The sequence below is a fragment of the Telmatherina bonti genome (assembly GCF_933228915.1).
Source record: "Telmatherina bonti genome assembly, chromosome: 9".
Taxonomy (NCBI): Eukaryota; Metazoa; Chordata; class Actinopteri; order Atheriniformes; family Telmatherinidae; genus Telmatherina; species Telmatherina bonti.
In genome coordinates, this window is record NC_136627.1 from 37,367,051 (window position 1) to 37,377,453 (window position 10,403).

General features: G+C 47.9%; 1 protein-coding gene across 6 annotated transcripts; it reads left to right on the forward strand.

The window, feature by feature from the left end:
- The first annotated feature begins 7,313 nt into the window (after positions 1-7,313).
- Positions 7,314-9,830, forward strand: ilkap (integrin-linked kinase-associated serine/threonine phosphatase). 6 transcript variants are annotated; one of them, XM_079246515.1, is made up of 10 exons: positions 7,314-7,600; positions 8,125-8,232; positions 8,338-8,449; positions 8,532-8,638; positions 8,703-8,796; positions 8,858-8,945; positions 9,018-9,145; positions 9,216-9,335; positions 9,452-9,533; positions 9,612-9,830. In XM_079246515.1, exons 1-10 carry the CDS (start codon positions 7,558-7,560, stop codon positions 9,765-9,767), a joined length of 1,038 nt encoding a protein of 345 aa, XP_079102641.1. In that variant the 5' UTR covers positions 7,314-7,557; the 3' UTR covers positions 9,768-9,830. The 6 variants fall into 6 exon arrangements, with proteins under 6 accessions (XP_079102641.1, XP_079102638.1, XP_079102640.1 ...); XM_079246516.1 differs by lacking the exon at positions 7,314-7,600 and having other exon boundaries at positions 8,127-8,219; XM_079246517.1 differs by lacking the exon at positions 7,314-7,600 and having other exon boundaries at positions 8,156-8,255.
- Positions 9,831-10,403: the final 573 nt, after the last annotated feature.

The window sequence follows — 10,403 nt, forward strand, 5'->3', positions numbered from 1 at the left end:
CTACAGCACTAGCAGTTTCCTGTTTATCAGTAATAAGTCAGGATGAAGGTTTCAGGACAGGAAGCTGTGTGCGGCCTCTCGGCAGAGGATTTAATCATTACTCACAGTGTACCGCTCGTATTGTAGCAGCAGAGAGGCCTCGCTAGCATGTCCAAACACAGCTTTGGCAGCAGAACCCTGGCCGCTTTCGACCTCCTTACGCCAAGACGTTCTGGCTGTTTGCACTGACGATAACAGAAATGAGGACCGGTAACGGGGTTTCTGTATCTTCACCAGGTCAAGTTTTTCTAAAACTGTAGCGCTCTGCATCGGCGTCTACATCTGATGCTGTCACCAGGTCAAGTTTTTCTAAAACTTGACCTGGTGAAGATACAGAAACCCCGTTACCGGTCCTCATTTCTGTTTTAGAAAGTTTTAGAAAAGTTTTAGAAAAACTTGACCTGGTCAAGCTTTAGAAAAACCACCAGACAATCGAGAGTCTGTTGATTTACGAACAAACACTAAAATCATTTGTGGTAACAAGATTAATTTCAGGGATCAACCTTTAAATAATTAACTGCTAATGGGAGAGCTTGCTCCTCAGCGTTAGCTGCTAATGTGAGACCCTGCTGTCTTAGCATTAGCCGCTAACGCGAGACCCTGCTGTCTTAGCATTAGCTGCTAATGTGGAAGCCTGCTGTATTGGCATTAGCTGCTCATGGTCTTAGCATTAGCTGTGAATCCCTGCAATCATAGTATCAGCAGTTATTGACTGTGGCCTTAGCGTTAACTGCTAATGTCAGAGCCTGCTGTCAATGTTAGCTGTTAATGTTGACGCTAATAAGCTGCTAAATATATACAACACTTTAGTTTATATCATAGACTGTATATAAAAGATCGGCGGAGCCTCCGTGACATCAGCTGTAAGCTTCTTAAGAGCTGAATTGAAGCTCGGTGGGCGGTTCCTACCATCACCATCTTGGCAGGGGCATGCATGTCGTTTCTCCCGGAAACAAAAATTGGCTAAAAGATGGAGCTGAGAGGGGGCTGTGAGCACTGGGGTGGATGACTGACATCGAGCGAACTCCAAGCTGCCTGTAGCTAAGAGCTTACCGGGCTAACCCAAACTTAGTTGGAGCTAACAAGCTAACGGAGGTAAGCGGGCTAAAGCTAAGTCACGTTGTTAACCGGCTAAAAACGGCTGTTCTAAATTCCTTCTGCTTGAAGTGGGAGATTGGGTACCTGTCGATCATAAGGACACGCCCCTAAATATGCCAAATTTCTAAATAAATTACTTTTAAATGGAGGAGTTAGAAAATAATTCACTACCCCCACAGTTGTCATGAAGGTAAACATGTTTATTTCTGCTGTGAAGTTGGTCTTTTTAACATGAGACTTTATGGGGATTTGCTCTGGAGCCCCTAGTGGATAAAGGGGGGAACTGCAGTTTTTGTCATTTCCGCATAGGCTTCACTTTTAGCCGCCGTAGGTTGAAGCTTGGTTTATATTCATCCTGTTTTTCTTTCTTGACGTGATCATTTTCGCCTTTTTTAACGGAATAAAATGAAAAGTCGGAACCAACGCTGTATATTTGCACAAAAAAAATTTAATAAATAAAAGTGCCTCTCGGAAACTCTTCCCAAGTAAAAAGCACATAAACTTGGTAACTTTGAGACAAAGGAGGCTTTGATGTAACTACCTCACAGCTGCTCTGTGAAGCCGTGGTTAGCTTCCTACGCTCTCAAACTGCATATCTTCAAAGAAATTCTTCTTCTTTGGTTTTCCGAAAACACCGCACAGCTTGTTGGAGATCACGTTTCATCTCCAGCTTCCTTCCCCTCATCCTCCTCACATGGCGAGCAGGAATAACAACGCTTAGCGGAACAAAAGAGAAGCTGAATAAATAGGATAGGAAACTAAACCTGATGTTTTCCATCTGTCTGATTAAAAATAAAATGTATAGAAGTCAAACTAATTCATAAGTGCATATTGTGGACATTTTAAAAATGAATTTATTACCAATAATTTACATCTATTTTTACATATATTCAGATTTATTTAATATTCTATCACGGCTCACGTTTTACTTTTTACTTTAATAGAATTGTAAATAAATTCAGGCAAAAGAAAGTCACCTCGCAGAGAGGCTGTTGAGCTAACATAGCTGACGATAGAAATCAGCTTTGGTCTGAAAGTCGTCTTCAGACAAAAATCGGAATTATTGATCCCATATCGGGCAAATTTCCACAGCAGAAGGAAGACCCTGCTAATGGCCTCTACAACAGGATGAATCTTCCATGTTGGACGTTGGACGGCTAGCATCCATCTACCCGACACCTCCTGGATGGAGTCCAGTGAGATCCCCAGAACAGATCCAGCTCCTAACCAGTTTAACCAGTCTAACCAGTTTAACCAGTCTCTTCCTTACTGTCCGGTCCAACAAGAAGCTGGGGCCATCAGGATTCCAAATGTCTCCTAGAAGAAACGGAGCATCCACATGTCGGTACCAAGTCCAAAAACCTGGTTCCAATCCAGGTCTGGATCAGGGTTATGATGAGGATCAGAATCGTGTTGAACTGAGCTGAATGTAAATAAAAAAAACGGCTGTCAGTCAATTCTAGGCTTCCCCTGACTGTGTGCCAAAGTGCCCTTGGGCACGACACTGGACCCCGAGTTGTCCCCGATGTGCCTGTCGGGGTACGGGAGTGTTTGTTCTCACGCTCATGTCAGTCGCTTCAGATAAAAGCTCCGCTGAATATACAGAGTAAAACGACATAGTTAGGTTAAAGCTGATCTAATGCCAGCACGGAGCTAGCATAGCATGATGCTAATATCAAGCTAATCTAATACTAGCACGGAGCTAGCATTAGATTAGCTTGATGTTAGCATCAGTACTTTACCTGCAGGAAGTAAATCTCTAAATGTGAGGACACCTGTTCACACTTTATAAGGGACAGGCTGATGTCATCACGATCAATCACTCTGATTGGTTCACGAATTAGGCCCAGAATCCATCTGTTGACGAATCCAAATCACAGACCAGAGACGGACCGGAGACCAGACTGGAGACTGGAGACCAGACCAGACCAGAGACCAGACCAGAGACTGGACCGGAGACTGGACTGGAGACCGGACTGGAGACCGGACCGGAGACTGGACCGGAGACCGGACTGGAGACCGGACCAGAGAACAGACCAGAGACCGGACCAAAGACCAGACCAGAGAACAGACCAGAGAACAGACCAGAGACCAGACCAGAGACCGGACCAGAGACCAGACCAGAGACCAGACCAGAGACCGGACCGGAGACCAGACCAGAGACCAGACCAGAGACCAGACCGGAGACCGGACCAGAGACCGGACCAGAGACCGGACCGGAGACCGGACCGGAGACCAGACCGGAGACCAGACCGGAGACCGGACCGGAGAGCGGACCGGAGACCAGACCGGAGACCGGACTAGAGACCGGACTAGAGACCAGACCGGAGACCAGACCGGAGACCGGACCGGAGACCGGACCAGAGACCAGACCAGAGACCGGACCAGAGACCAGACCAGAGACCGGACCAGAGACCGGACCGGAGACCGGACCAGAGACCAGACCGGAGACCGGACCAGAGACCAGACCAGAGACCAGACCGGAGACCAGACCAGAGACCAGACCAGAGACCGGACCAGAGACCGGACCGGAGACCGGACCAGAGACCAGACCGGAGACCGGACCAGAGACCAGACCAGAGACCAGACCGGAGACCAGACCAGAGACCAGACCAGAGACCGGACTAGAGACCGGACCAGAGACCAGACTAGAGACCGGACTAGAGACCAGACCGGAGACCGGACTAGAGACCAGACCGGAGACCGGACTAGAGACTGGACTGGAGACCGGACTGGAGACCGGACCGGAGACTGGACCGGAGACCGGACTGGAGACCGGACCAGAGAACAGACCAGAGACCGGACCAAAGACCAGACCAGAGAACAGACCAGAGAACAGACCAGAGACCAGACCAGAGACCGGACCAGAGACCAGACCAGAGACCAGACCAGAGACCAGACCGGAGACCAGACCAGAGACCAGACCAGAGACCAGACCAGAGACCGGACTAGAGACCGGACCAGAGACCAGACTAGAGACCGGACTAGAGACCAGACCAGAGACCGGACTAGAGACCGGACCGGAGACCGGACTAGAGACCGGTGTGGAGAATCAGCTTTTAGCTTCAGCAGAATAAAACATAAAATCTGAGCAGAAACTTCAAACTGATTCTCATTTAAATTGTTTTAATTTCTTGTTTTAATTCTGATAATTTTCTGTCTGAAAATCTCCTGAAAAGCAGAAAAACTGGTTCCGACTAAAACCGGTCAGTCGGTTCAAACTCACACACACACCGATCTGCTGAATGTGTGTGTGTGTGTTGACTTTACCTCCATCACTTCACCGTCAGCCAGACTTCAACCTGACACACACACACACACACACACACACACACACACACACACACACACACACACACACACACAGAGTATTTCACACATTCCTGACATGTCTGCAGTCTCACACACCTGCCTCGAGCTGATTGGTCGACCCGCTGTTTCTACATTTTACCTCAGAAGAAGAAGAAGCTCTGATGGAGCTTCTCCTCCTCCTCCTCTTCCTCACCGTCTCCAGAGGAAGACATTTACCAGGATTTAACCATGTGACCGACAGTTGCGCACAAAGCGGGAAAAACCGCACATTGTTGCGATTTAACAGCCAAACTGCAACTTTTCTGCTTCTGAATCAGAAATCAAACCGGACCCTGGCAGGAGGGGTCTCCGGACACCGGGCTTCTCCTCCAGCTGTCCCCAGGCTGCAGGTCTGCCGGTGCCCCTCTTCCAGCCGGTCCCGGTGCGGACCCCGCTCCGCGTGCCCGCCTCCTCCCGCAGTGCTGCGCCGCGAGCCCCGCAGCTGGTCCACAGCAGCAGCCAGAAGACCCGCATGTCCACGGAGCCAGAAAACACGCGGCTCTGATCACAGCCAGATCCGCGGACTGTGATGCGTTCAGGGTCACTTTCTAACCCAACTTTATAGCCTCCATCCAGCCGTCAGCCAATAGGGGATGCGCAAGTCCGCGGCTACGCGCGGATCAAGGGGGGGGGGGGGGGGGGGGGGGGGCACAGGGTTGGTTTCCAGAAAGGAATAATTAAACTGAAGACAAACAAATCAAACAAATACAAGCAAAGAGACAAAACAACAACAAACATGATGATAAAATAAAAGGTGGTGCGTTCAGTTTCCTGTGTGTGTGTATATATATATATATATATATATATATATATATATATATATATATATATATATATATATATATATATATATATATATACACACTCATATATCACTCATATATATATGAGTGATTTTTGTTGGATTAAATTCACCGACTGAACCCCCAGTCAGGTGTTTTCTGTTCCTCCCAGTCAGACTTCTGCACCTGTTGACAGGTGTTTTGTCCCACTGTTCAACAGTAAAATGCTCTAATTTGTCCAGGATCTGTTTTTTGGGTTTTTTTTCTTTAACACAATTAAATGACAAAACAGTGTCTTATATCACTGGATTATAATTCAGCACATTTTTAATTATTGTTCCTTATTCCAGTCTCCAGTTATCTGAGTGACTGGAATAAATTCAGTCTTTTCTTTAATGAAAGGAGATGAAGACATCTGAGGACGACTGGAATGAAATTAATTTGTGGTTATTGGACACACATATGTGTGTGTTTATTCATAAAAATAAATAAATAAACGGTCTGGATGGTGTGGTACCTACACCGGTGCTCTGCTGCTCATTCTTTTCTATCAGGAGCTCAATGGATTCTGGGATAGGAGAGGGTGCAAAGGATACATGTCTTGTATCCTTCGTTTTAAGCTCATCTGGAGCCAAACGAAGTGCGGATTTGAAGGGTGGATTCGAGGGAGCCTTTGAATTGAGACAGCACTTGGCGCGCCACGATGACGCATGTAGCCGACGAATCTGTACTTGGAAGTGTGCAGACCCTGGATTGAGAAACACCCCCAATGTGTCCGAATGTCCACCTGTTCCCTACATTGTCATCACGCCATTTTCTACAGCTGTCCGAATGTCCAGAGAGAAAACATGTCAACACAGTGAAAAATCTACTGAATGCAAATGATAAATTTTACTCCTATGAGGTGTTTATGGAAAAATATATTGATGTTTCACAAAGAGAGTTTTACATTGTAGCATATTTTCCTCCACCAAGGAGGTTATGTTTTTACCGCTTTATCTGTTTGCTTGTGTTCAAGATAACTTAAAAAGTTATGAACAGATTTTCATGAAATGTTTAGGACTTGTTGAAAATATGAAAACAAAGAACTGATTTAATTTTGGTGGTGATCCGGATCACCGTTTGGATCCAGGAACTTTTAAAAGACCTTGGCAGAGGTATACGCTCTCCGAGTGTTTTTCTGAGAAACTGCTGAATTGTACAGTTTTGATACAATACTTTATTTTCAGACTTGGTACAACTGTATCTCTATAGTGATAAATTAATAAATGTAAATAAAAGAGAGAGTCAACCGTTGTCAAAAGAAAGCAGCAGCTATTCCCGTGTTTTGTTCAGCATGCAGTTGCAATAACCGGCGAAATATTGAAAGCAGATCTTGTGGAATTACATTTCACAAGGTTGAACAATAATTTGTTATTTTACCAGATAAAAATAGATGAATCCAAATGCATCAATAAACAATCAAACATGTTAATGTCAAATTCATTTATACATTTATTTATATTATAGCTACCTTATGTCTTTGTTAAATAGCATATAAAAATTTTTTTTAGCATAAAACAATTTTTAATGTTTTACAGTGATCTGTATCATAACAATATCTCTGCCCTTTGTAACAAACCAAACTGTGAGAAAAATCAGGTAAAAATTGGTGAAGTTATTGTTGTGGTTGGACCTACACCTTACAGATAAATGCATTGGAGGCGCATGGAGACCCATCGAAGTAGGAAGCACGATGAGTCTATGTATATATGATGTCTGTGGTGAAGGTCTGCAGTGACGGGTCATATAACATCTGTGGTATAAAAGTTTCTGTATTCTGGATCCATCTTCATCCACATTAAAACACACCTGGAGACGTTGCCATTAAATTTCACAATTACCATGGTATAATTATATTACATTACATTATATTATATTCTACTATATTATATTATATTATATTATATTATATTATATTATATTATATTATATTATATTATATTATATTATAATAAATTATAATTACTGAGCCGGAAGTGGATTATTTTTCGGAAAGGAGTAACCGGAAGTGCTTGCTCTGTTCTGCGGTTCTGGAACAGAAGTGATTAATACGTTTAACCCGCAGATTTTACCACATCTTGACCCAATTGGACCCGGTGTCCACTTGGAACCGTCAGCACACGCACGGGCATACACACGCGTACACGTACACGTGCACCTCCCAGTGGAAGCCGCGTGCTGGAAGGCAGTTAGCTCCGCGGCTAGGTTGTTAGCTTGCGGCTAACAGCTGGTTAAACCCATCAGAATGGATTTGTTCGACGACCTTCCAGAACCGACACAGACTGCCGGTGAGGGGACCTGCACGAGTCGTGTTCGCGGACCCGGTACCGACCGCAGATCCTTAACCGGTTCCTGGAAATTTCCGGTTCTACTGGGATGGATGCTAGCATTAGCTCTGATGCTAACTCTCAGATTGTCCATAAATCTAAATATATTTACATAAAATCTAAATTATTTATATGAAATCTAAATATATTTACTTAAAGTCTAAACTTATATAAAATCTAAATAAATTTACATTAAATTAAATTTACATCCAGATATTAATGCTCAGATTGTCCAGAGATCTAAATATATTTACATAAAATATGATTTACATCCAGATATGAACATTTATCTCTTGAAAATATGAATAATGGATTGAGATGAAACTTAATGCGGCATGAAGTTTTCATTCAGGAGGGGTTGTGTGTGCATGTGTGTGTTTGTAGGTTTACGTGTGTGTGTGTGTGTGTGTGAGAAACACAGTCCTGTTTTATTTTCCAGCTTTATCCAGCAGAAGACACATTGAACATGTGTTTGACTCCTCTAGCTCCGCCTCAGACGACCAGACATGATGAAGAGGAGAAAGCGATGAAACGGAGGCGGGATGAAGAAGAGGAAGAGGAGGAGGAGGAGATCAAGAAAGTTTGTAGAGAAGGTTTTCAGCTGTTGCAGCACGATGTTTGTCTGCTTCCTTCCGTCTCAGAGCAAACGTGACGTTGGCGTGACGGAAGCCGGACTCACGCTGTGTGTCGTCCTGCAGGCGTCCCCGCGCTGAAGGCCTACGTGGCGGCGCGGCGCGGCGAGCGCGAGGAGATGCAGGACGCTCACGTGCTGCTGCCGGACATGAACCTGCCGTCGCTGCCGGGGAGCGTGTGAGACTCGGACGGGAAAGTTTGGAGCGAAACCCGCCTGAGTCCGGCCTACAGGTGTGTCTTTCTCTCTCTTGTCCCGCAGGTCTCGCGTCTCTTACTTTGCCGTCTTCGACGGCCACGGCGGAGCGCGCGCGTCTCGATTCGCCGCCGAACATCTTCACCAGAATCTGGCCAAGAGGTTCCCTGCAGGTGCGTCTCCTTCAGCAGCTCACCATAACGATGAGACGTGTCCTCAGACGTGTCTCTGCTGCAGGAGACGCCGACCGCCTGGACAAGCCGATCAGGATGTGTCTCCTGGACGCCTTCCGGCAGACGGACGAGGACTTCCTGAAGACGGCGTCCAGCCAGTAAGAGCGTTTGTTTCCGCCCCGCGGCGTCCTCCATGTCTGAGCTGCTGTCTCTGCGCAGGAAGCCAGCGTGGAAGGACGGCTCCACGGCGACCGTCCTGCTGGTGGTGGACGCCACGGCGTACGTGGCCAACCTGGGAGACAGCAGGGTGAGCCGCCGCCGCCGCCTTGTCACGCCACGTGCCTTGTCACGTGTGCTCAGACGGCGTCTCTGTCTGCAGGCGGTGTTGTGTCGGACGGAGACAGTGGACGGACGGCGGAGGACGGCGACGCTGGCGCTCAGTAAGGAGCACAACCCGACCATCTACGAGGAGCGCATGAGGATCCAGAGAGCAGGAGGCGCTGTCAGGTCGGACCCGCACGCCGCACCTCCTCCTCATGCTGGGAGCTAACGCTAACCCGTCCGTTTGTCCTCACAGGGACGGCCGCGTCCTCGGCGTGCTGGAGGTGTCTCGCTCCATCGGAGACGGTCAGTACAAACGCTGCGGCGTCATCTCCACCCCCGACCTGAGGAGGTGTCAGCTGACCGCCAGCGACAGGTCAGAACCGGCTGCTGATTGGTCCGTTCCGACGGCTGCTCCTGCTGGAGGAGAGGAGTAGAATGCTCCTCCTCTCCTCCAGCAGCAGGCTACCCACTCTCCTCCTCCTCCTGCAGGTTCCTCCTCCTGGCATGTGACGGTGTGTTTAAGGTCTTCTCGGTGGATGAAGCGGTGAAGTTTGTCCTCACCGTCCTCCAGGTGTCTCCGCCGTCTTTCTGCTGGTTCTGGTTCCGGTTCCGGTCTGATGGACCGGTTCTAACCGGTGTCTGTGTGCAGGAGGGAGGAGCGGAGTCCCGGTCGGGTCAGGCGGAGGAGGAAGCCCGCTTCGACGCCGCCTGCCAGCAACTGGCCAGCGAGGCGGTGAGACGCGGCTGCGCCGACAACGTCACCGTCATCCTGGTTTCTATTGACTACGGAGCTTCGTCATCATGACATCATCATGACATCACAGCTGGTCAACATCTGCTCTTCTTCTTGTCTCCAAATAAAGTTCTTCTTCACCACTTCTGCCCCTGTTTTCTTCCTGCTCTCATGGTACGGAGACAAAAACTGTTTAGTTTGCTCAGGATGGGGACCGGGGACGTCCAGGACCAGGATGGGGACCGGGGACGTCCAGGACCAGGTTGAGGACCGGGGACGTCCAGGACCAGGATGGGGACCGGGGACGTCCAGGACCAGGTTGAGGACCGGGGACGTCCAGGACCAGGATGGGGACCGGGGACGTCCAGGACCAGGTTGAGGACCGGGGACGTCCAGGACCAGGATGGGGACCGGGGACGTCCAGGACCAGGTTGAGGACCAGGATTAGGCTTTAAGCTGCAGACTTGGCTCTTCAGTTCTGGTCTTAGCTGAACTGTTTGTCAGACGGAGAACCTGGTCCAGTTCTCTGCAGGATTTATTGTTTGTGTTTTAACATAGAGACTGTTGAAGGGAGGGAAAAGTAGAGATCTGCCTCCAGCTCTACCTGGGAACACCTGCACCCACCTGGACGCGCACCAGTCTGACCAGCACTGATCTATGTTCTTCCCTGTTGTTGTGTTCTTAGATGTTGTGTTGGAGAATGTGCTA

What these genes read in the sequence shown, in the direction of transcription:
- ilkap (XM_079246512.1), top strand. Translation starts at nt 8,182, where the DNA reads ATGAAGAAGAGGAAGAGGAGGAGGAGGAGATCAAGAAAGTTTGTAGAG. An exon ending in TTCAGCTGTTGCAGCACGAT is followed by an intron (nt 8,256 to 8,337) that starts GTTTGTCTGCTT and finishes GTCGTCCTGCAG; the next exon opens with GCGTCCCCGCGCTGAAGGCC. An exon ending in CAGCTGACCGCCAGCGACAG is followed by an intron (nt 9,336 to 9,451) that starts GTCAGAACCGGC and finishes CTCCTCCTGCAG; the next exon opens with GTTCCTCCTCCTGGCATGTG.